At 48.0% G+C, this 26,320-nt stretch overlaps 1 protein-coding gene across 8 annotated transcripts in view; it reads right to left on the bottom strand.

The window, feature by feature from the left end:
- The window catches only part of DOP1B (DOP1 leucine zipper like protein B), a 111,224-nt gene that overhangs the window by 61,361 nt on the left and 23,543 nt on the right, over window positions 1-26,320 (bottom strand). For 6 of the 8 annotated variants that reach the window (XR_002641867.2, XM_022553042.2, XM_089910270.1 and 3 more), the window contains 8 exons: window positions 15,744-15,925; window positions 15,194-15,364; window positions 9,394-9,583; window positions 7,550-7,648; window positions 7,080-7,203; window positions 5,037-5,146; window positions 4,304-4,418; window positions 1,583-1,703 (listed from right to left, as the gene is read on the bottom strand). Coding sequence is in view for 7 of the 8 variants with exons in the window: in XM_022553042.2 (XP_022408750.2) it covers window positions 1,583-1,703; window positions 4,304-4,418; window positions 5,037-5,146; window positions 7,080-7,203; window positions 7,550-7,648; window positions 9,394-9,583; window positions 15,194-15,364; window positions 15,744-15,925 (1,112 nt within the window). In the remaining variant the exon portion in view is untranslated. Of the gene's footprint in view, window positions 1-1,582; window positions 1,704-2,212; window positions 4,279-4,303; window positions 4,419-5,036; window positions 5,147-7,079; window positions 7,204-7,549; window positions 7,649-9,393; window positions 9,584-15,193; window positions 15,365-15,743; window positions 15,926-26,320 lie in introns of those variants that run through there. The other 2 variants (XM_089910271.1, XM_022553043.2) reach the window with 2 other exon arrangements.

Below are 26,320 nucleotides of genomic sequence, written 5' to 3' on the forward strand. Positions count from 1 at the left end.
GGGCCGCCACCCCACAATAGGTGATGCCAAGGCCCCCGCCACGGGCCTCTGGGCTGGAATCCGTCCTGGAAAAAAGCTGCACACACATATCGGGGAGGGTCCTAGGGCAGGTCAGGTGTGGAAAAAGAAACTTAAATAAACGGTTTCTCTGTGTGCTCTCCCACTTGTCGTGCTGTGCCTCTAATAATAAACTTTGCACCTGCTTTTACAGTTTTTGCCTCCTTGAAACAGTCTTGCTTTCAAACGGAGGCAAGAGCCAGGGAAAATTTGAGTCTAGTCTCTTGCCCTTGCTGGTCTAGCGGCTAGGATTCCTGGTTTTCATCCAGGCTGCCCAGGTCCAATTCCTGGGCAGGGAACTAAGATCTTGTTTCAAGCCACCACTTACTGCTGCTGCCTCTCTGAGATCAATTTTAAAATATTGAAAAAGTGGAAACCGCCCAAAAGTCAATCAATAAGAGATTGGTCAATCAGTCAGGATTTCTTAAATAAGTGTAACTCCTTACTGAGGACTTAAAGGCAACGACAATCCTCCACAGGAGAAGAGTGTAGAGCTATTCACAACTTGCATTAAAAAAAAACAAACAGGCAACTAAACAGGTACTGTAACTCCACCTCAAAAATAAATGATAGACATCTGTGTACTTATGCACTGAAAATCCGAAAAGAAATACAAATGTTTTATGTTTTTCTCTGAAGGGCAGTGGGATTATGGATAATATCTTTTCCCTTGATGCCTTCAAATATTGGTATACTCTACCATGAAGATTATTACTTTCATATCAGGAAAACAATAAACTACTCTCATTCTGCTAGAAACAAGCAAACACTAAAGACTCTTGGTACACTTACAATTAATAAACCAGAAAAATCTTCTAACCGATTTAAAATTTTAATACACCCAATGCCGAGTCAGGGAACAATTAATAAACCAGAAAAATCTTCTAATCGATTTAAATTTTTAATACACCCAATGCCGAGTCAGGGAGAAGGAAATTATATTAAGAGTAAAGTAAAAAGGAAGAGGCTTTACTACCTTAGAAAGTACAAAGACAAAACAAAACACAGGGCTGATGGCTAACTACACACTTTAAGTTATCGCCATGTCTGCTGTCTCCCAAACCCCACTCACCCTGCCTCCAGGGCCCTAGAGAGCCTTCATGCCCCTGGGGTGCCCTCGCCTTGCTCCCTGCTACCCTCCTTCTGACTGGTCTCCTGAAGACTCACACCCACTCGCCCCACTTCCTGACCTGACCTCCCGCCGGCCCCCCCCCCCCCCCCCGTCACTCGCCACTTGTAAACCAGACCCAGTTGCCTTTGTTGAGCAACTTTTCACACCTGATCAGTAAATACGGTTTGTACTTCCCAGTGTGGGGCAGAGACAAGATCAAACTCCTTTTAATCATCACAATACTCGATGGGGAAGAGTTGATTCGTATCGATTAAGAGCACAGGTTATTCTAAGGCGTGGCCTGACCCTCTGCACCCCCACTTTCTCGAGCACTTCACAATTTATGGTAAACAGAGAAAAAAAATCATGGCATTAGGGAGGGAGGAAGAGTGAAGTTGGAAGCCCCACCCGTACCTTATCAGGGAATTTCCACTCTGAGTGTAGCTCAGTTTAAGATCAGAGCCGAGAGCAGCTCTGCAGTAAGAATAAAAGGCCCGGATGACTTCGAGAAACAAATTCTCAACAACTTGAGGCCCTGCAATTGAAAAGGAAATGTCCAGATAAATAAATTAATAATCAAAATGTTTTTTAAAAAATTCATTGTAAACCAGTGACAAACGTATAAAGCGTATTGAGAGTAACTCTATCTAACACATAGATAATTTATATAGTCTTAAATGTATGGAAACGTTAGTTGCGACAATGACACCTTTAGCTGGAGGAATAACATCTGTGAAAACAGCCGACATTTCTGTAGTGCTTACTGTGTGCTGGCCGCTGTTCTAAACATTCTGTAACTATTAACTTATTTAATCCTCACAACAGCCACAGAACCAGGTATGCGATCAGGTAGGCTGTCCTGATTACAAGGGGACAAGAGGACTGAGGCCCAGAAGCTGAATAACTTGCCCCAGGAAGATTCTCGGAGGAGGCAGGGAGTGCCAGAGGCCGTCACTCCACAGAAGCACCAACAGAGTAGGGCAACTTCCTATTCTGAATTCTTTAACTGCTGAGCTAGAACGACACAAAAGAAATAACACCAACCCAGAAAAGCCTCAGATGGCACAAAAGAACTGGACCCTGCCCGATAGGCAGTTGGAAGGCGGCTGGACATTTCTGCTCCACAAACATCAACCAGCAGGCCTGAAGGGAGGGCGTGACTTCCCACTCATGTATTCAGAGGAATGAACACAGGATGATTCAGAGAAAACAAAAGCTCTGTCAAACAAGGAATCAGCAAATAATCTGAACTCTTACGCTTCCAAAGACAAAAGGTCTCTTTTCCACGATAAGCCCCAGGTGTATTTTATCTACAGCATAACACTGCCAAATGCTTTTTACTAGTGAAGGAAAGCTTGCGGTCAGGATTCCAGGGGAAGAAATGAGGACGTGGCTAAAGCCTGGTGGCCAAAGCACAGATAAGACTGACCTATGACCCTCCTATGCCTTCTAGTCTACATTATCAATCCACTCCTTTGCCCCTCAAGTGTGTCTTTCCTTGGAAAACTAAATGATCAGATAGGACGAATTTGCTGGGATGGGGCAGAAGCCTGCCATTCACACCCCCTCCAGAAAATATGACCTGGAGCCCAAGCTAGCTCAATGCTTTACTTGGCTCACGTCAAGGCCTTGACGTAAAACACCCATATCCAAGGGTGGAGCTTGGAGGCACAAAAGCTTCTTCGCGCTTTGACTTCGGTCAAGAGCAGCCAGGGCCGCACCTGTCCTGGTACCCAAGTTCACTGGTGTTACATGAGTAACATCTCGGGATGGGCCGTCCGAGTGCCATCAAGGAAGCATCAGAGTCCTGACAAAGAGGGCTCAGGCTCTGGAGTCAAATAGACTTCAGAGTTTGAGTCCCAGTTCCTGGGTGGCCCCTGGCAAATGACTTCGCCTTGCTCAACCTTAGTCTCTCCCTCTGTAGAATGTGTACAATAAGAAAATCTTCCCCAGGGTTGTTGGAGGTACAGAAGTATGCAAGGAGATGCGTATTAACGATGCACAAAATAACTGCTCAAAAAAATGTCACCATTATTATTAACAACAGTGAAAACACACCAGGACCTCAGTCTCCCTTCCGTCTCCCTCGACCAGAAGCCCTTGTTTCCCTTTGTACACCTAGAACCTAGCACCTTCCCTGCTGCACAGATGCCCCACACCCGTCTCTTAATGCATAAACAAAGGGTCCCCATCCTGAGGCTAGAGGGAGGAGGAACTTAACGAACACCCTCAGCTCTCGTTCTCTGCAAACGGCGACCGGACAGTGGGCACGTCCTGAGCGCTCAGATGATGCCATCAGGGATGAATCCCACGGAGAAGGGGGTCTCCTTCCCTGTTACCGTGTTGAAGGGATGAGATGTTGAGATCTTACAGTGAATGGATACTGAGGCAGTTCCTTTTTTTTTTTTTTTTTGCGGTACGCGGGCCTCTCACTGTTGCGGCCTCTCTCGTTGCGGAGCACAGGCTACGGACGTGCAGGCTCAGCGGCCATGGCTCACGGGCCCAGCCGCTCTGCGGCATGTGGGATCTTCCCGGACTGGGGCACGAACCCGTGTCCCCTGCATCGGCAGGCGGACTCTCAACCATTGCGCCACCAGGAAAGCCCCAGTTTCTTTTTTTTAAAGGAAGGGAGAGAAGGTCACTTTCCTCAATGGGTGCCCAGAAGACCACGGTATATAAGGGGCGACCCTTTTGGAACCAGAGTCTAGTTCAAACCCCTTCATCTGACAGAGGAAAACAGTGAGGCCCAAACAGCAGAAGGGGCTTGCCCAGGGTCACAAGGCAAGAAGATGGAGGAACGTCCCCTATTTGCCTGAGAATACAATCAAGGCTCAGTTGAAGAAATGATTTGATTGAAGAAACGTTCTCACAAGGTCAGTACTGTACGTGCCCTACAGGCACGCACGCAGACGAGCACAACAGCTCAAAGGTATTATAATTTCTTCACAAAAACGTTCAAGTAATTGTGCAAAACTTTTAAGTGGTGCCCAGATGATGAAAACTGAAACACACAGCATGACTAAACTACTTCAAGATTCTGAACTTCCAAAGATTAAACTGTACTCTAAATAACTCATTGATTGTATCTCACCAGCATTTTAATGGTGTATGATGGTAAAGCTCATCTAATGTTACCTATTTCTGGCTTGTCAAGCAGACTGGTAAGGATGCGGAAAGGCTTCAGGTACATGTGGTGGCGTTCCTCTACGTCAGCATCAGGGAACTTCTGGTGCAGTATCTCAGCCAGACCCTATTTTTTTTTTTTTAAAGCCACATATTAGAGTATTATATAAAGTACAGTATGACTTTATTGGTTGTTCTAGTTGTTAAATGCTCTGGGATAGAAGTAAAAGCAGTCATGCAGCACGAGGTGACTACAGTTGGCCCTCCATATCGTGGGTTCTGCAGGTTGAAAATATTCTGGAAAAAAAAATCCAGAAAGTTCCCAAAAGCAAAACTTGAATTTGTCGTGCACTGGCAACTACTTATACAGCATTTACACTGTATTCTACAACTATTTACAAAGCATTTACATCGTAAGTAATCTAGAGATGGTATCATAGGTAATCTAGAGACGGGTTAAGGTATGAGGATGAGTATAGGTTATATGCAAATACCAGGCCAAGTTATAAATATGAGGGACTTGAGCATCTGTTGATTTTGGTATCCATGGGGGTGGGGTGGGGTAGGGGGATGCAGGAATTAATCTCCTGCAGATTCCAAGGGACAACCATACACGAGACTTTCCCAACCGTGTACTAAGGAACAGCCCCCCTGTCTATTTCTGAGGTCCCACAAGGAACTCCACTGAAGAACCATGGTCAGGAATGCCCTAATTGGGATCTACTTTCCAGAAATGCTCCTTTACCTCAACTAAAAGATCCTTGGAATATTTCTCAAAAAAATACGAGGACTGGTCTTCATAAGAATTTGAGATTTCCGATTCCGGCACAATGGTATTTCCTTTAATATCTGAACCTATAAAAGAACAAGCACCATGAGCTGTAAAGAAATCTATACATTTAAAGTACATCTTATTGTGCAAAGGTCTCATGCTCTGACATTTTCGTTTGTTTGGTTTTTGGGTTTTTTGGGGGTTTTGTTGCGGTACGCGGGCCTCTCTCTGTTGTGGCCTCTCCCGCTGTGGAGCACAGGCTCCGGACGCGCAGGCTCAGCAGCCATGGCTCACGGGCCCAGCCACTCCACGGCATGTGGGATCTTCCCGGACCGGGGCACAAACCCATGTCCCCCGCATTGGCAGGCGGACTCTCAACCACTGCGCCACCAGGGAAGCCCCTATTGGTTTTGTTTTGTTTGGTTTGTTGTTGTTTTTTTTTTGCTCTGACATTATTAAAAATAGAATTCCTCCAACAGAAAACCAAAATCAGATCCAGCAAAACCGAGACCTATTTTCTCCTGACAGTGGTGGGCCAGGGATCAGACAGGCAGAACTCCATCTCAATGGGCATCAATTTAGTTTACCCCAAGAATTCATCCTGAGTGTCTTTGACAAGTATGGTTACAAGGATCTAATGGAATGAGTGTCATTTTTAAAAACCAGTATTTATTTGTATGGCACTACGTAAAAATCAAGGTATTCTCAACTACATGCCCTCATTTTGAGCCTTGGTTAAGTCTCTAAGGTCCTCAGGGCAAGGAACAGCATCTTTCTAAGCAGAGAGTCTGGACTCCTGGGGTCGTGGCTAAGCAAGTCGGAGCCGGTCCTGTCTACATACAGTGTGCCAAGCCCCACTGGAAGGCAGCCATGCATTTAACAAAATCATCCTTTTAACAAAAATGCTCAAAGAGCCTGTGAATATCCTTCTGGAAATGCTTCATAAGCTTCTGTGCTATGACTTCTGGAAGTTTTACAACTAGAGGAAGAAAGGTTAAGAGGACTTTCTGACATTGGTATGAGAAGATCTATGAGGGTTGGAGAAAAAAAAAAGCTGAGAAGCAGAGGATTTTTAGGGCAGAAAAATACTCTGTGTGACACTATAACGGTAGACGCATGTCATTATACCTTTGTCTAAACCCACAGAATGCACAGCACCACGTGTGAACCCCTGTGTAAACAGCCGGCTGTGGGTGATGATAAGGTGTCAGTGTAGGTTCCTCGACTGTAATAATCGTGCCACTCCAGTGAGTGATGCCGGTGATAGGGTAGGCCGTGCTTGGCGGGGAGAAGGGAGGAGGTGGGAACTCTCTGGACCTTCCTCTTAGTTTTGCTGTGACCCTAAAACTGCACTAAAAACATAAAGTCTTTCTAAAAAACAAAGCTACGGAGTTTTTTCACAATCGCTCTGTAAACCACCTTCTCTTAGGTACACGGACTTGGGAATTTTAGGCCCTGTGATCTCCTGGACTTGTCCCCCTGAAGCCTTCCATCCAACCAACAGTCAACGGCTCTTTTCCTACAGGTCTGCAGTCTGTTCACAAGAACACATGCTCACAGAAACATGAACCAGGGTTCTCACGCTCTTCCAAAGTCATCCAAATATCTCCCCAAACGTGTCAATGCCACAAACGTTCCCATCCAGACAAAACTTTCTTTTACATATATTCCATGTTTCCGGGTTTTCTCACACACAGTCTTATCCCATGAAACTCCTACTTGAATAAGGCTTAGCGACCATTATTTTGTCATCTTTCAAGCTTCTTAAAACGGAATTCGGTTAACATTTTAAAAATCCCATTACTTCTGTTTTTTTATGTAACAGTTGCAAAATAACCAAAGCTGTGGGGCAGGCAGCAGAACTCAGCTGACCAGTGCCAATTCAGTCACCGCGTTATCTTTCCACACTTTGTGATTCAGAAATGGATCAACAACATTGCGGCTTCATTCCAAAAATCAGCACTCAAAGGTGTCACCTTAACTCTGACTTTTCAACTCCCACGTATTACTCAGTACCTAGTAACCACGCGTAAAGCCTTCTGTTCAGAGACATATCTCTTCTCAGGAGGGTCTGGGTGGCGGCCGAGAGGATGTGCACCATGTCGGATCTGAGCAGGGGGATGGCTCTCTCGTTGGAATCCTATGAGGAGGAAAGAGAAAACTATGCTGCAAGGAGATGACATAGTAAATTGCCTTTCTGACACGTGACCCCTCCTTACCAGTCTACAAAAGCTTTATCTTAAAGAGGTGGTTCTCAAAAGGGGTTGGTTTTTCACACGCTGCCCAGGGAAAGAGGCTATTCAATTTTCGCTATGGAAACACCACCCTCACAGAAATGACCGAGGACCCTGAATGGCTGAAAGCGAAGACTGGTCACTGAGTGGCTGCCCTCCCCTCCAGACGAGACGGCTCGGACCTCTCCCGTCTACCCCACGGCCTCAGGAAAGACCAGCGACTCCCCTCGAAGAACACAAACGGTTTTTTACCAGACAGGTATAAAATGGGAAGAAGAACAGGACAATCTCCAGGTTATTTCTTTGCACCAGCACGTTTGAGTCCAGCAGGGATGCACATAAGGACTTCACCTACAAAAGACAGAAAGCCACGAACATTTCATGCCCGAGACACTGGACATCGTTTGCAGGCTACTCTTTATAGTCATAAAAATGAAAAAAATTTTTCCTGGGAATCTTGAAACCACCGTGTTATATCGTGTGGAACAGAATAATAAGATCTAAATATGGGAAACTTGGTTCTAGCTCCAGACGCTAGGGGGCGCTGTGTGACATCGGGAAGACCTTCAGCTGCAGCCCTCACTGTTCCATCTCAGAGACGGAGGGGTCTGGACCAGATCGTCAGATTCTAAGACCTCAAATTCTATAATCCCAGAAACAAATACATTTAGGTTCCAACAGGAACTTTCAGCTACACTAAAACTCCAAAGACAGTCAGTCAAATGGACTCCAAACCAATTAAGCAGACATTTTGGGTGTCTTTTCTGAGCATAGATAGATGTAATACAGCTGCATAATAGATAAGAGCCATAAGACAAGTGGTAACAAAAAGCTATGAGAACCAGGAAGAAGAGAGGGAGAGATCTTTCAACTGGGGAGAACAGTGAAGCTTTGGGGGTGAGCTGAGTTTTTCGTAATACAGGCAGGAGATTCGGTGAGACGGGGGAGAGGAGGGACAGGCCGTGAGCGCAGGACGAGGGGCTGGCTGGAGCAAAGACAGCATCACAGACGTGCCAGGCCAGGCAGCCAGCTCTGGGAGTGTAATGGGCCTGAAGTGGAGAGTGAGGCATCTGGTGAGCTGGGAGCGGACTGTTAGAATACTCTTGAGGATGGATTTTATCTCCAGGAAACAGGTATTTTGCAAGCACAGTACAGATCTGAACAAAGCTATGTTTCAACAAAGTGAATCTCTTAGCAACCAAAAAAGAACTGGATGGGGAGAAACCGGTTAGAAAATTACATGATGGTCCAGGAACGAGACCTAAGAAGCTGAGGCAGGGCAGTGAAAACGGAGAAAGAAACAAAGTGGTACTGACAGGGCAGGGAAGAAGGGAACGTGACTATTGAGGGTCTCCTCTGCCCTAAGCAGAGGTCCTTTTCATCACTCTTTTCCTCTGAGAGCCCCGTGAGGAAGCTCTATTATTCCCAGTTTGCAAAGAGGAACGGACTCAGAGGGGTAAGTAATCGGTGCAACTTTGTTAATGACGGATTGTTTCTGAACATTTTAACTTCAAAGCCTTGGGTCCACCACTAGGTGGTGACAGACTGCAGGCCATTAAACAAATGCTAAGTTTGGGGGAAAAGAGATAAAGATCTGGGAAGTTCCCATTCTTCAAGGTCATGAGAAGGCAGGTCGCTGCCAGGGAAGAGGGGCCTGGGCACGGACAACCTAGGTGTGAAAGCAGCCAGTGGCGAGGAGGTTGGCAGGGATGACGGCAGCAGCTGGAGCGAGCCTACTGTGCGGGCAGTGGGCGGCGTGACAGGGGCAGGGGAAGAAAACGAGGCTGTGGCTCAACAGCGGACCCCAGCCAGGCTCCGCGGAGCGCTGTCGACGGCCACCCGTAACGTGGAAGCTGTGGGGTCTCCCGGAGGGCCCTCCTCGCGTGAATACACAAACGTGACGCAGGTGTTAGAAGCCAACGCCGCCATCGCAGCTTAAGCAGGAATGCTGCCTCCTCGCCTGCCCAACCTCAGAGCGCCTCTGCTTCCCGCTGCCCCGCCCCTCCCCCTCCCCTCCCCCCCGCCCCGTGGCCCTGGTGACACCTGTGCCGGGGAGCCAGCCAGCCACGCCACGCCGCCGGGAGCACGGCACCCACCGTGAGCTGGTAGTCGGTCCCCAGCATGTACTTCTGCTCCGTGCCGGGCGAGCCCCGGCTGATGTGGCCCACCACAAAGAGCGAGGCGGGCAGGCGGATGGACGGGCTCGCCAGGACGCTCCCCCAGAGGGCGGCGTAGAAGACCTCCCTGCCCACTACCAGGGACAGCCTCAGGAGCAGCGCGTCCGTCCTGTGGGCGGGAGATCATAGAATTAGGGCGCATCCCTCGGGCTCTCACGGGCGCGGCTCTCTCTCCCTGGCCGGGAAGCACCATCTTCCTCATTTTGAGATGCTGCCATCTCTCGCCCTTCTGTGTTTGTCCACCTGCTGGCTGTCACTGAAACTGAATTTGCTAAAACAAACATGTCACCGAGGGGTGCAGCTTCTTGGCCAGGAGGCAGCATCTGACCTGTTGTGTCACCCTGTGGCAGAGATCCGTCTCCGCCTCCGGCCTTGCTGCGGATGCCGTGGCGCTTACATGGTGCTTACAGGTTCCACTGCCCAAAGTGGATGAGCAGATCAGACACTCTGTATAAAAGTAGGAAGAGTCATTTAAAAAAAAACAAAGGCTGGGCTTCCCTGGTGGTGCAGTGGTTGAGAGTCCGCCTGCCGATGCAGGGGACACGGGTTCGTGCCCCGGTCCGGGAAGATCCCACATGCTGCGGAGCGGCTGGGCCCGTGAGCCATGGCCGCTGACCTTGCGCGTCCGGAGCCTGTGCTCCGCAACGGGAGAGACCACAACAGCGAGAGGCCCGCGTACCGCAAAACAACAAACAAACAAATAAAAAACAAAAAAAACCCAAAGGCTAATGTGACCGATTGAAGACCTAAGTAATGATAAAGACACCCCCGACCTGAGCACAGCCAAAAATGTGCCCAGTGACACCGGATTTTAGAAACACTGGGGACAACATTCCCCGGGCCTCCTGCCGCACGGCACATTCCAGAAGGTCTGGAGCCGACTTCCCATCACTCTGCCCACAGCACCTCCATACACCGGCTCCCACTCCAGGAAGCCCTCCTGCGGACGACCAACATTTATTCGCCTCTTTATCTTTATCCAGGTCTCCCATGACACGACGTCAGCGATTTCACGGCCGTCCTCACAGAAGCAGCAGCATCAGTGGGTGCGGGCTTGTTTTTCCACTGACACTGACTGAGGCCTGGCCCTTCTCCACTCGGGGTGCACCTGCAGCTGACGGGGCACCTTCCCGCCGACTGCGAACACAAAGCTTGCAGGCCGGGTGACAGCATCTATCGATACGACAGCGGAGGCAAACTCCCACAAAGGGATTTCACTTGCACAGAAGTGAAACCTCTGTGCATTTCAGCTCTCAGCTATGGTAGGGAAAAGGGATGCAAATGTTGTGAAAATACCTGAGAGTCTCTGAGCAAAAACTCAGCACAGGAAAACAGCTGATACTGAGGCCACACAGCCACCGTCACCACTAAGTCTGCTCTGCTGGCTGACACCCCCCAATGCCCAGATGAGCGTCTGACACACACCTGAAAAAACTGTCAGATGAATGCCACTCTTTCCCTTTTACTATACGCCAAACTGTTTTCAGCTTACTTTTTAATAACCACTTCCGTGTATATTAAAACATTTCATACAAAAAATGCCTACTTCCTTTTGATATTAAAAATACATTTTGTTCCCCTTAAACCTAGTCTCCTTAAGCCTTCTTTTTGACTCATAAAATATTTGTAGCAAAAGATACAGAGAAAACAACAAAATGAAGAAGCACAAGTAACACCCAAATGTTTACAAGGACACAGAATGGTTTAGTGGCTAAAGGTACCGATGGGTCTTCTATCAAGGCTGAGCAAACAAATAGAGCTTATCGTTGCCCAGCTCTGAAAACAACCAAACAAAGGCCCTAATTTGGGGCAGAAGCGCCGTTCAGCAGTTGCGGTTACAGTAAGTCGGGCAGATGGGTCACTGTGTCCTCTGGACAGACAGCATGGTCCTGAGCTAGGGAGAGGTTCCCACAGCAACAGATTAATTTAGGAAGCCCCCGGAGTGCTCCTCTCTCCAGGATCCCAGAAGACCACCGCTTAGCTAAAACCCAACGCAAACACTACAATGCACGCACTACTATTACATCCCCTTTGACTAGGACAGCATATCCCCAAAGTACGTTCCACGGAACACTGGCCACTTGGGCGGTTCCACAGTAGAGAGGTTCCACTGTCCGAGAGCCTGGGGAATGCCACTTATGCTATCCTTTCTTCAATATTTACAGAACACTGGCTAGTTTTCTTTATTAAAGAAACATAGCTTTATATATAAATATAAAGATTCCCATTTTATTCTAAAAATTAATGGATATTAAAAATTGAAATGATGCTACAGGTCTGAAAATGGCAATGATGACAGGACTTTGCTATGGAGAGCAAAGTAAAGAGCAAGATAACTGGGGTTAAAAACTAAGTAACTTTCTACTAAATAAGAATTATTCGTAGCACCTCAGTTGTGAAGTTCCAAAATAAGTGTGCAGTTTAGTGTCCAGAATGGTAATCTTTTCTATTTAAAACCAACAATCAACAAAACAAAACACACACACCAACCCCCAATTCCTACTCCTCCCATCCTTCCTCAGCCACCCTGGCTGCTGCTTTCGTGCCCCCTGCAAACACGAGCCCATTCTAACGACACCGACACGCTCTCCTCTACTCAACTGATAGCAGGTGAGGGACACAGGCCGTGCGCCGTGAGCCCCAGGCGCTGCACGACTCTGGCCTTGCGGTCACTTGCCGAATGGACCCTCGTGGAAAGCTGAGCTGTCACAAGACCGAACAGCGTGGGGTGTGACCATCTGAACAAGCAGGGCAGTGACAGCAGCGCTCTGCACCACCATAGTCGGATATATGTCAAAGAAGGGGGGGAAAGCTCTAGACCCAGCAGAGCTCATCATCATGGTGCCTGGAATCGGCCAAAAGAAAGGTCAATAAATATTTTTCAACTACTATCTAAATCGGGCTTTCTCAACCTCTACCCTGTGGCCCCCTGGGGCTGGACGCTCCTGTGCTGTGGAGGCAATCGTGTGCACTGTGGGAAGTTCAGCTGCACCCCTTGCCTCCGCCCGCTAGATGCCAGTAGCACCCTCCCCGCCCCAGGTGTAACAACCAGAAGTGTCCCCAGATATTGCCAAGTATCCCCTGGGGGACAGAAACCACCCCGGGCTGAGAGCCACTGATTTAAAGGCACATCTCTGGGGAGCCGGGTTTTGCCTGCTTTCCAACCATTGGAAACCTCCACCTCTCCTCCGTCTTCTCAGAACAGGAGTGGAGTATTCTCCCGCCCCCAATACCACTAATTCTGTTTTCTCCATACAGCAAAACACAGCAAACTGTGTGGCTGCTTCTTGGGCACTTTAAGAAAGGAATTCTGGCCAGGAGTGAACTGCAGACATCAAAGGGTTATTAGAAAGCAAGGGGGAATAACGAGTCCTAACACTGGCCAAAATTTCCATTCCCTTATGGTTCACTGACAGGAACAGACCAGGAACTGTCCCCGCCTCCACAAGACCCCTGAGTCACCCGTCCTCACCAGCCCCAAACTCACTCACTCACCCCTTAGCCTTTTCCACCGCCTTGGACATCGCGACCCCCCCACACCCAGATCCCCCCCCTCTTCCTGTCTCTGCAGAGTATTTGCTGGGGTCGAGGGTGTCTGACTCAATTCCTATGCACGTTGGGGAAGAGTCATTGCTGAACTCTCTCAAACTGACACGGATACGTGCGGTCACCCGACTGCTGTGTTCTGAGACCACACAACCCTAGACCAGCCTCCACCTCGGAAGGCCAGTCACTCCTACCTCTGAGGGCTGCAGTTGCCGGGCGTGGCTTTCTGTCACACCTGCCTCTACTCAGTGGTTCACGCAGCTTCACTCAGCTCTTGGTTCAACGTCAAGAGATCACAACGTTGGGAGAAAACACCCGTGTTAAGCAACTTGCGTGACTGTGCAAATGAACATTTATCAACTAGGAGAACACATGACAACACCCCAACTACTGACATGCTCCTGGTGTGATTCACTCTTACAGATTAAAAAAACTGCAATACGCTTTGGGAGCCGATGTGTTCATCTTCAGATGATGGGAAAAAAGCATTTATGTACACACATCTGTTAGGAAAACGTGAATGGATCAGAACTCTAGAAAGAGCCTGAGACTAAGAGTCAAGAAACAGAGTCTGGTAAAGGTCCTCTTGTTGACCCCATATGACCCTGACTGTTCCCTTACGCACACACCTACCCAGCCCCTCAGGGCATGGCGCGAGGTTTAAAACAGCAATGAGACAGGCCCTGCCTCCTAGGGAAGTGGATGCTAGTGACTCAGTGCACCGCCCAGGTGGATTCCCTAAGGTTTAAAACAGCAATGAGACAGGCCCTGCCTCCTAGGGAAGTGGATGCTAGCGACTCAGTGCACCGCCGAGGTGGATTCCCCACTGGGAAGTGGATGGCCACCACCTGCTCTGTGTGAAAGCTCCCAACGGTCAAATGCACATCCAATCCCAGCACAGACGCTTGTGACTTTAATGCACCCTTGGTCACCAGCGACTGTCCCACAAACCATTCTGATTATTTGGATTGACTGTGAGATTCCACTCCACACCCCCTGCACCCTCCAGTCACTGCTGACACCAAATAGGCCAAGGTGGCACGGCCGGGGCCTCTGGCATGGGGAAAATTCGAGCAGTTTCTTGTGTAATCAAATGGAAACTTTTGCAAGCACACAGGTTTCTAAACCCCCCAGTCAGGCTGCACGTGGGCTCTGAAAGTGGGTCCTATGAACAGAAGTTAATCACTGCAGTAATCACTCAGAATAGTTAATGCGCTGGAAGTGAGTTCTCACATCATGATTCTCCAGAAAAACAAGACACTCTGCATGCTCAATCAGAATGGATACGGCCTCTCTCCTCTCTCCTGTTCCTAAGCAATGACCAAAACAAACAAACACCACTGCATGAACTTTTATGCATATGAGTCTGACAAATTTCTCCAAGGTGCTTCTGAAACTTGTCAAAAGCTATTCTGCTTAGCCTCACCCCTTTTTGACCTTATCCATCAATGAAACGTGGCCTTGCTTTTTCATTTGGAAGCAGCATCGTATAACAGGAGGGAGGAGGACTTCAGAATGTGACATATGGGGAGTAGAATCCCATCTCTGCTGCCCACTGACTGCGACTCCAGGAAACTTTCTTACCTTCTGACCCTCACCTGGAAGTGAGGTAATTCCCAGGCACACACGGTATTTCGTCAGGCAGACCACCACAGAAATGTAAACATCAACCCGCCCTGCTTCATGGGTCTCTGCGCTTCTGTCCCCGTTTCCTTTTTTTAAAATTTTATTTATTTTTGGCTGCGTTGGGTCTTCGTTGCTGCGTGTAGGCTTTTCTCTAGTTGCGGCGAGCAGGGGCTACTCTTCACTGCGGTGCACGGGCTTCTCATTGCAGTGGCTTCTCTTGTTGCAGAGCACGGCTCTAGGCACACGGGCTTCAGTAGTTGTGGCATGCGGGCTCAGCAGCTGTGGCGCACGTGCTCTAGAGCGCGGGCTCAGTAGTTGTGGCGCACGGGCTCAGTTGCTCCGCGGCATGTGGGATCTTCCCAGACCAGGGTTCGAACCCGTGTCCCCTGCCTTGGCAGGCGGATTCTTAACCAGTGCACCACCAGGGAAGTCCCACTGACCCTGTTTCTTATACAGCAGTGAAATAAAATACAAACCGCATGGGCGGCCCACCTGGATGGGCGGCCCACCTGGATGGGCACAGCCGTCAGCTCCGGATGAGACCCACCTGTCGTAGATCTCCGAGCCCTCCTCCAGGCCGGGCAGCAGGCCGATGATGAAGGCCTGGAGACTTGGCAGGAGCAGCTTCTGCAGCGGGAGAAAGTACTTCTCGTACAGGCCAAGCAGCACGGGCCTCACCGACATCGCCGCATGTGCCAGAAGAGGGAACAACCCACAGCTTCGGGACAGAAAAAGGGAGAGGAGGGAAAATGAGACACCTGCTCAGAAGCCCCAAGCGACTGGTCAGCCCAAGGGGGTTTTCAAAAGCAGCCAGCCAGCCATCTACACTGGTGATGGAGATGCTCGCTTGTCAGGAGACGGTCACAATGAACTGTTGGCCCAGAGCAGGTGATAGGCAGTATGCACGTTACACTCCGACTTAGAGAAAAGTCAGGGAGGACATACTCCAGAAGGTGAGCCCTGGTGACCTCTGTGATGGCTTTATGGTGAACTGACAACCCCTCTGTATTTTTTTGTTTATCATTTTCTCAACTTGTGAACTGAAATATGGATTACTTGGGTAATCAAAAAGTAAAACGGTGGGGATGCTATCGTACCTGTATAGAAACAAATCCTTGGCCAGCCATTTGGTCCCCACAATTTTAAAGATAATTTCATAGGTTTCTAGGGCTTTTAAGTGCACACCGCTGGGCAAAGCAGGATGCAGGCACTGAGCTAATCTCTTGCTGATAATGAGCCGTCTTGGCAGCAAGGAATACCTCAGGTTACTCTGGAGAGCCTGGAAAACAAGAGGAAAAGCACATAAGGAAGAAAGCAGTGACACTGTTTGTGGAGAGGACATCTGCCGAGGCCAGGAAGACACCAGCAGGCCCCGGTGTGGCTGTAAGAGGTGGGACGTGACAGGACAGGAGGACAGAGGGACTGCGCGGGAGGGCTTGGGGAGGGGGGCCACGAGCCAGCATCAGGGACACGGGGCCGGGAAGCTGCCAGCAGTGAAGGGAAACCCTGCATCCCTTCAAAGGGACTCTGTCCCTGTCAGGCCAGTTTCTGATGGAGCCGTGTGCTTCTGTCTGGGGAAGCCTCTAGTCTACACATGAGACTAAGCAGAACACAGACCTCCTGTCCCCAAGAAAACCCTCGTTTGTGTGCCACGGAAGCCCTGGATTTCCCCATCATTATCCCAGCCTGGCTGCACAGCCAGGTGGCCCTGAGTGTCTGGGACACACCTATAGGCCATGACTCCTACGTCCTCAGCATTCAGTTCCCCAGGAGGGAGTCAGATCCCTGTTGACATGGAATGACAGTCCCCCTGAGCTGGGCCTCCTCCAGCAGGACACAGGCCTGGCCTGAGCTAGAGCATCCCTGGGCATTGGCCGCATCTGAGAAACACGGTCGGTGGATTTCTTGCTAACAGGGCACCTCCCTGTCGGGAGTAGGTCAACGCCATTCTTCATGGCATCAAGCGACCACACGCAGAGCACTGGGTGGGTCCTCACGACTCAATCTTCTATACCAAGTGTCTGTCATTACAGTGAAACAATCCATACAACTCACACAAATATTTACTGAAAGCCGACAGGGTAAAGTCCACTCTTCTTAAAAAGCTGCTCAAAGGCCTCCACGGTGCGACTCCTGCCCGATTCACCTGCTCCATGTATTAATGCTTCAGCTTCAAGCTTCCTAATAGCACAGGTCCACCTGTGGCTCCTGCCCGCCTCGTGCAGGCTCTGCCTGAACATTTTCCTCGTGGGAGACTCAGCTGTGCACCCAACTCGCCGAGGCAGAATGGTCCCCAACTCTAGGGCGGGGAACACGTTTCTTTGTGCTCCACCCGGTTCCAAGTGCACATGTCACCGACTCGCGTGCTGTGCTAATGACCATGAGCTTCAGGGCTGAGCTCGGTGGTGAGCTACTTGGGTCCGCACCCAGGATCTTCCTCCTCTGCTGTTCTCGGCCCTCTGCACCTGCCTCCTACAAGGCAGGCATCCCGCAAGACCGTCACAGGACGTGTGTCAGAACTGCTGCCCCCGGACCATGTGGTCTTAGGGCCATGACAGCTTTCTTCCTAGGAGCGAAGAAAATGATCCCCCTCTAAAACATACACTGCTCTCTGTAACTTCTCAGGGACCCAGGCTAGGAGGGGTTTCAGCTCATGGAGGGGTCTCCGTGATCTTAGAGGCCGGGAAAGAAAACCCACTGGGCTTTGAGTTGACTTCTAAAGCCTGTGCCAGAAGTGACACATTATTCCATTCATCTCACTGGCCAGAGTAAGTCACGGTGCCACGCCTATGTTTAAAGGGGCAGAGAAATGGGATCCTGCGGTTATGTAGGAGATAAAAGGAAAAGAAGCAAAATAATATTTTCCATCAGAAGCATGTGGTCTAATTGAACTCTCAAATTCAATAAAACTACAACTAAAAAACCAGCTATACCTAGAGGTCGTCAAGAAATACCTTATACTATTATTTGTAAGAGTCTGATAGCTTAAAACAAAGGGCAAGCCAACAAAATAATTTTTTTAATGTGCTCGTGTCAAAAAGAAAAATTGAGGAGGTGACCTGGAAACACATGCGGGTAAGAACTGAGGTGTCGAGGAAGAGAGGAAACGACTGTGGGAAATGCACAGGAAAGAGTGCGTTTTATTATGGACATTTTCAAACATACAGAAAAGCAGGTAGAACAGCAAAGTACCCACCACCCAGTTTCAACAAGTATCAGCTGGCCAGTCCTGAAGACACAGCTTTTAGGAAACCATGTCTGTGGCTCACTGGCTTAGCGATACTGCAGCTGTGGGCTTTCTCCATGACCTCAGAGGAGAACTAAGCTCTGTCCTCACCTGTTATGTTTGTCAGGCAGAGCTCTTGCTTTTTGTTTGTTTTTTTTTTGCGGTACGCGGGCCTCTCACTGTTGTGGCCTCTCCCGTTGCAGAGCACAGGCTCCGGACGCGCAGGCCCAGCGGCCATGGCTCACGGGCCCAGCCGCTCCGCAGCACGTGGGATCTTCCCGGACCGGGGCACGAACCCGTGTCCCCTGCATCGGCAGGCGGACTCTCAACCACTGTGCCACCAGGGAAGCCCCGAGCTCTTGCTTTTTAAGTCACCATCTCACTTTTGCTCAGCATAGTCTAAGGACGTTTGCTAACTGAGGCGCAAAGGATGGGCTGCAGCTCCTAAGGTGGTCATATGGGATCCAAAAGTGTTTGGCTCACTGGGGCTGTGCAGCAGCAGATCCCATTTCTCTGCCCTTTTGAATGTAGGCGTGGCACCGTGACTTACTCTGGCCAGTGAGATGAGTGGAATGATATGTCACTTCTGGTACAGGCTTTAGAAGCCAACTCAAAGCCCAGTGGGTTTTCTTTCCTGGCCTCTAAGATCACGGAGACACAGGTTGAACTGGAGCCCCTCCCAGCTTGGGTCCCTGAGAAATTAAGAGAGCAGAAACCACCTGCTGACCCACTGAGGCAGAACTCAACAATACTGTAAAAATCACTGAGCTTGGGGACTGTTTGTTACCATGGCATAACCTTTCCTATTCTGATGAATACACTTCTTCCCATATAAATGGAATTACAAGGAACCACAACCATTCATTACAAATGAACAAGGCGGGTTGCTATTTCTTTCTCATTTAAATGTGTTACCCCATTTAATTTAATTAGAATAAGAAACATAACCAAAATCTGAGGGCATGACCAGGACATGTGGAATGGATTGTTCATTGTATGCTGTCCATGTTAATCCAAGCAACACAGCATATCTGAGTCCGGGAGTCAGTGCCTCTTGAGGGAAAGGTACACTGAAGATGAAGAAAGCTGTCTGACTTGAAAATGCAGAGAAGAACAAAGGATATAACCAGATAATACTTAGAAAAATGAGAAGATGCTCATCCTTCCTGATTTAAAAGATGCAAATTAAAACTACTGCGAGGGACTTCCCTGGTGGTGCAGTGGTTAAGAATCCACCTGCCAATGCAGGGCACACAGGTTCGAGCCCTGGTCTAGGAAGATCCCACATGCTGCAGAGCAACTAAGCCCGTGTGCCGTAACTACTGAGCCCACGTGCCACAACTACTGAAGCCCGTGTGGCTAGAGCCCGTGCTCTGCAACAAGAGAAGCCACCGCAGTGAGAAGCCCGCGCACCGCAATGAAGAGTAGCCCCCGCTCGCCACAACTAGAGAAAGCCCACACACAGCAACGAAGATCCAATGCTGCCAAAAATAAATAAAATTAAAATTTTAAAACAAAACAAAAAAACTACTATGAAATGCCATACTTTTCACCCATCAGATTGGTAAGTTAGATCAAAGCACACAGGTTCAGGAGTAGAGCAGAGACACCCAGAGATCATGAACTGGTTTCATCCAACCTACAGTCAGGATTTGGCCGGACAGGATTTGCAAGGCTGCTCCTTGGAGCAGCTATGACATTGATTCCCCTCTGTACCATTCTCATCACGAATAATGGGGCTAAAATGGTGCCTGGGTCATATTGATTTTGTTAACACACTTCCCACAGAGCCTGGCACTTAATATGTGCTTCAACACAAAGGTTAAACAAACAAACAAGACTGAGGCTATTATAATGCCTGGTTTAAGCTTGTGAGCTTGGGGGTCAGAGCCTAGAATTCCAGTTCCATCATCTGTTGGGTAAATCCCTTAACCTTTCTGGGCTCCGGTTTCACAGGGATAATGGTGCCTAACGAAGTTTCAAGCATCACGTGTTACCACACTTAAGGAAATTAGCTCAGGGCCTGCCACAAAGCAAGCAATCAACAAGCATCTCCTCTTATTATAATGACAAGCTGACTGTTAAGTACCAGATTTAAAAATGGAGACAAAATGCATTGCATTTTAAAAGAACTGACAGAAATCCAATCATTTATAAATAATATCCTTTACTGTCACAAAAGCGAACAAGGACACTAGTTAGATGTGTTAACAAGAAAGTTTGAGGAATACATTGTATTAGAAAAGAAAAACTCAAACTGTTGTATATTTGGAGATGAAATCAACTGCAGACCCAACAGACGATGAGAATTCCAAGAGACACTGAAGACAAGGAGAAAAATCTGCATATAATAAGAGGTGCAGTTGGAGAACCTGAAATTTCTTTTTAAGGCAACAAAGGAAAGGTAAATAGTCATAAATATTTAAGATTAAAAAGGAAAGAAAATATTATTTCTTAAAGGATATTTAATGAAAAAACTCTAAAGAAACGTTTTGCAAGTGGTAAGACCGGAGGGACTTCCCTGGGGTGGTCCACTGGTTAAAACTTTGCCTTCCAGTGCAGGGGGTGTGGGTTCCATCCCTGGTTGGGGAGCTAAGATCTCACATGCCTCGTGGCCAAAAAACCAAAAAAAAAAAAAAACAAACCACACCACCAAAACACAGAACAGAAGGAATGCTGTAACAAATTCAATACTTTACAAATGGTCCACATCAAAAAAATCTTAAAAAAAAAAATGTGGTAAGACTGGAGATCAGAATTGCCGGGTGAAAAGGTTTTCCATGTAGTAGATTGGAAGCACTTTTGGAAACAAAGGCTTCCGCTAGACAGGGTGCCACCTCCCCCAGTGTGACTTACTTTACACAGGAAGTGGGTGTGGGTCCCACTCAAAGACACCTTCTACCTGAGTAGTACTAAGTAGCATCTCAAATTCTACCTACGTGAGACTTTTCCTCTGTCTCACTGAGGACTAAAGCAGGGCCATGGGGGAAACAGCTCCATGTTTTTAGGGCAAACTTAAAAGAGAATGAGATCGTTAGATATAATGATTCATTCCCCATCTGGCTGCTACACAGTCAAAGCTCCATGTGCTGGTTCAGCCCGGTGGCTTTCTTCAGGCAGACACCCTCGATTCAGAAGCTCTTCTACCTGTGGGCTGTCAACGCCAGCGCCCAAGCCATCAGGCCTGGGCACGAGTGAAGTGCCTGGCCAGCGCCGCCAGCCCACCTTAGGCTCCCAAAGACACTTCTCAATAGGAACCTGGAGGGGTTCTGCTGCATCCCCTCTGGGAGGTGGGATCAAGCCTGATGCCCTCAGCTGCCACTGCTTTTGAAAAAGAAGACATTCTACTCAGAGCAGCCCTGTCCTAGGACGTTTCAAAACTGAGCGCTGTGTACTGCTGGTGGGAATGTCAAATGGTGCAACCGCAATGCTCCTCAAAATGTTAAACATTTGCTTTGTTTACCAAATTACCATTTGATCCAGCAATCCCACTTCTGGGCACACACCCAAAAGAACTGAAAGCAGGGGCTCAAACAGATATTTGCACACCCACGTTCACTGCAGCATTATTCACAATAGGCAAATAGTGGAAACCACCCAAGTGCCCATCATGGATGAATGGATAAACAAAATGTGGTCTATATGCACAAAGGAATATTGTTCAGCCTTAAAAAGGAAGGAAATTCTGACACGTGCTACAACCGGGATGAACCTTGAAAGCACTGTGCTAAGTGAAATAAGCCAGACACAAAAAGACAGATACTGTATGATTCCACTTACACGAGGTCCCTAGAGTAGTCAATCCATAGAGACGGAAAGCAGTGTGACCAGGGGCTGGGGGAGGAGGAAATGGGGAGTGAGTTTCCAGCTCGGGAAGATGCAAAAGTTCTGGAGATGAATGGTGGTGATGGCTGCACAACAATGAAACACGCTGCATGCCACTGAACCGTACACTCAAAAATAGTTAAAACTGTTGAATATATGTTGCATATATTTTACCACCAAAAAAGAAGAAAAAAATGAACGCTGTGTTTCCCCAATTGCTCTTGCCGGACTGGCCTTGAGCTGCAAGGAACATGAATTCCCGAGTGACTTCCACACCTTGGACTAAACTGAAAACTGTTTCCCGACCAGAGAACAAAGGGCCTCCTTTTAACAATCCTGAAGGGACACAGGGACTGGGTCCAGCCTGTCCTGAGTGAGAGTTTTTAACCCTTAATTGGCAAAATAGCTCCCTTGAACTGAGTCGCACCCTTTAGGGGTTGAAAATGCCTGACTCCCTCCTCATGCCCCTCCCAGCTGTTCAAGAGCTGCCATGACTGGACCCGGTTCAGGTCAGGGAAGGCCACCCTGACTCTGCCTTCCTGTCCCCAGCCTCCATCTGGGCATTTCGCTTTGGCAAGAGCCTTCTCCAGCGAGAAAAGCTCAGGGAATATTTCCAGGTTGTGTTTTTCAGGAAAACAGAAACCCAAAGTGACTGGCCAGTAAGCTTAATATTATATATATATATACACATATATATACCTATATATATATTTTGTTTGTTTGTTTGTTTTAACTCTGAATGAAAAGGATGTATACTTAAAAAAAGAGAGAGAAAAAGGTTCTTCTACAACTGTAGAATAGATATCTCAGGGAAACAGATGAATTGGCAAGGAAGCCATGCTTTCAAAATTACTTTTTTACGTGCTAACCAGAAAGGAAAAATATGATTAGACAGGAAATTAAACTTCCTTATTTATTTCACCCAGGCACTATACTATTTTAAAAGTATTCCTTAAGATATAATTACAATATTTTTAACCTCATTGTATTCACAGGCTTAGCAGACTGACCTTAGGACAAAGTAATAAAATACAAAATGTAAGCTTAAAAAAAAAAAGTTTGAACCACATCTGAGCTCCGCGAATAGAGACCAGGAAGTGTCTCACTTCACTCCACCCAAGGCAATGTCTACGTCTCACTTTGTTTTACTCTGACATTATACAGTCTGACAGTCTGATATTCTCCAGGACTCGGCATGATTTAGAACGGTTCTATGTAAAAAACATGATTAAAAATTCCAAAAGGGTAGCCCGAGGACTCAAAAAGTAACTTAATACACTTAAAAATGGTTAAGATGATAAATTTTATGTTATATGTATTTTATCACAATTTTTTAAACCTTAGGGTAATTTAACAATATGGGTGAGGGGAGTTAAATTATATTTTAAAATGCTCTAGCCTTTAAAATGAATTTTTAAATGTTTCCTTTAAAAGTGCCCAGAAAAGAACATATACACACTACTATATATAAAATAGATAACTAATAAAGACCTACTTATATAGCACAGGGAGCTCTACTCAATACTCTGTAATGACCTGTATGGGAAAAGAATCTAAAAAAGGGTGGATATATGTATATGTATAACTGATTCACTTTGCTGTACAGCAGAAACTAACACAACACTGTAAATCAACTATAATCCAATAAAAATTAAATAAATAAATAGAAAGATAGATAAAAGTTCCCAGAAGAGATAGCCCAGACCTGCTCTCCCAGTGATAGCACTGACCTCAGAATGCCTGATGCTTGTCTATAAAGGATGTAAGGAAGCCAATTTAAAAGCATGGCTCTCATCAAGCAAACGGTAAAGTACTGGCATGTCTTCCTTCTGGAAGTCAGTCATCTTTATAAGGATGTTCATTTCATGCCACAAAAAGGAAGCTGAACAGTGAATAAGACTGGCCAGTTGGCACAAGCTTGAACACTCATTTAATACTTGCCAGAGGACCGCAACAGCAATTCTGCCCTTCAGACAGAATAAAAACAGAACAGACACTGCGCAATAACAAACTGGCCAGGATTTCCCATATTAAAGTAGGCCACACCGGAGAACATTGGGCCTTCCCTGAAATGGCAGTGACCGAGCCACCGCAGCAGCTTGGGGGGCGAGGGAGGGAAGGAGACAGGTGGGGAGACTGGCACCTCGTCAAGGCCCCTGAGAGCCGATTCAGGGAGCTGGGATCCACAGGTAGCCAGTGAGGCTAGCTTTGGTTTAACTGGGGGAATGACACCAGTACAACTCCTTTGTAAAGGAAGAGCTTCCTTCTCAAAAAGGTTACCGATTGGAGAATCACTGTGCTGCTTCCCTCTGTTCGATGCTTACAGCAAACCTGCAGGGCCGTGCACCCAATTTGTCAACCCTCATCCACGTCCCACAGCCCTGGCTTGCACTGAAGCTGCCAGCAGGGCACTGGGGCCTCTGGCTCACTCAACCGCCTGCATCAGAGACCCATTAGAACGCATTGTTTTCTTTTAATTTTCTAAAAATTATTTCTTTTGCATCAGTTTTACCTTATTGTTGTAGCTTATATTAACTTGCACTTTCTGAACAAATACCATGCTGCTTGTGTAGGAGGACAACTGAAGGCTGAGCATCTACACGCCCGGAGACCTTACAAAACGTGGCTGAGAGGTGAGGGCAGCAGCCCCCAGGCCAGGCCTCGGCCGAGGGGCACAGGGTGGCAGTAACTAACCATCTGTGGGAAGAACCACCTGATCGAGCCCTGGGCCTGGGCCTCGGCTTGGCAGTTTCAGAAACTCATTTTTATCAGTTTACCTGGAGGGCTCTGCTGCAGAGGGAATGCTTTGCTGGCCTAACTCCTGAGAAAGATCAGGAAGGCAACGGCAGGGGCAACAGGATGAAGAGCACAGGCTCGGGACTGGCGGACCTGGGTCAGAGCTGGGCTCGGGCCCTCACCAGCCGTCCAGACTGTCACAAGCTGCTGCCCATGCCGACGCCCCAGCTTCTCACGAAGAAAACTCGCCACCACCTACTCACAGGCTGGTCCTGCAGGTCAGACTCCAAAGAGAGCAGAGGTGTCCAGGGTATTCACTCCACTTCCACCCCGCAGGGCATCAGGATCACACACACATACCCACATGTACACGCACATGCGCATGCACGTGGGACATAGCCCCGGGGGCCATCCCAGGCTCCTGGCTAACACGACTCAGGAATCTAACACTAGGTCAGAAAACCACGTCTTGAAACATCACAGCAAACGCTTCGCTACCTCACAGAAAGCAGGCTACAACACACATGCTCAAATATGGCTCTCTCCCCCTTCTGAATTTATTACATTTAGATTGTAAAAGTCACTCGCTCTCACCATTGACACCTACTTTCCCTGTCTCCCACGTAGGAACTTCAGGGGCTACTGTGATGCTTCCCAGCGCTTTCTGTATTTCCAGACTATTCTTTGCTGAATGCAGTGCCGGTCCTCGGCCCTCCCTCATGTCCACGTGCCACCCCCCAGCCCCATGGGCTTTGCAGGGGCGCTGGCTGGGCTGAAGAAGAGTCTGAGCTTCATTCGGTGTCTTTATCAGTAAAAGGAGTCACAGGGCACTGATTTTGGAGGAGGCTAGGTTTGAAAAATAATGGGTGAGAAGCAGATAACAGGGGCTCACTAAAGGGAATCACTATTTGGCGGGGGGCTCATGATGGAAAATGACAGGTGAAGGTCAAGGCAACTGAGTTCCACAGTAAACCACAGGAAAGGAAAATGGACACGTGGGGCAAACATGCCCTTCAGGGTACAGTCTAAACCCTGAAACACACACGATGCAGTGAATACTGAAATAATTAAGGATTTATAACCACAATCTATACAATAGATACATTAATAAAAGTAAGCATACCATTCAGATACTAGATGACAAAATGTCTGGAAATATGTTATTTTTCTGCTTTTTGAACTTACTTTAATCCACATACAAATGACATATTTAACAAACAAACCAAAAGCCTAATAACCAACTTGTTAAGAGCCAGAAGGGAAGAAAGAACATTTTAAAATTAAAATGTTCATTAAAATTCCAAACAGGCTTCAGTCCCAAAAGTTTTACTGGTAGAACTCGATATTCTTTCAAATTCACACCTGGGAGAACAGAACCGGCATGCGCTCAAATGAGACTAAATGTTGGGACTGAAAGTCCCAGTGGCATCTCCCGATCCTTACTGCCGGAGCAGAAGGGCTTCAGAATGGCTGTTCAGGGCCTGGGATGCGTCCTCCCTGGGTGCTTGGGTTCCGCCAGCCCACATGGTCCTCGGGAACTGGAAGGCACCAGGACTGGGGGTAGAGCACGTGCGGTCCCAGCAACAAGGAATGCAATTCAGTCTCAAGTTGGGAGGCAAAGAACACACCTCTCCCATGAGGCGCCGCCCATTCAGATCTGACCTGAATCCCACCCGTGGTCTCGTTCCTTGGTGCTTTCCCTCGGCTGCCCCGTCCCTGAGATGACCTCTGTGCACAGAAGCAGGCCACAGTGAAAGAACCAACTCTGGGTGGGGGGACCGCCAACAACACATCCAGGAACGGTGACCGAGGCCTGAGAGCCTGGCTTACTCTCTCCAGATCAACTCAAGCCCAACGCTGCCTCTCCTCTCCAAACCCCAGCAGCTG

Source organism: Delphinapterus leucas, chromosome 4, assembly GCF_059928025.1.
Source record: "Delphinapterus leucas isolate spDelLeu-1000000601 "Yukka" chromosome 4, BTC_Dleu_Yukka2, whole genome shotgun sequence".
NCBI classification, from domain to species: Eukaryota; Metazoa; Chordata; class Mammalia; order Artiodactyla; family Monodontidae; genus Delphinapterus; species Delphinapterus leucas.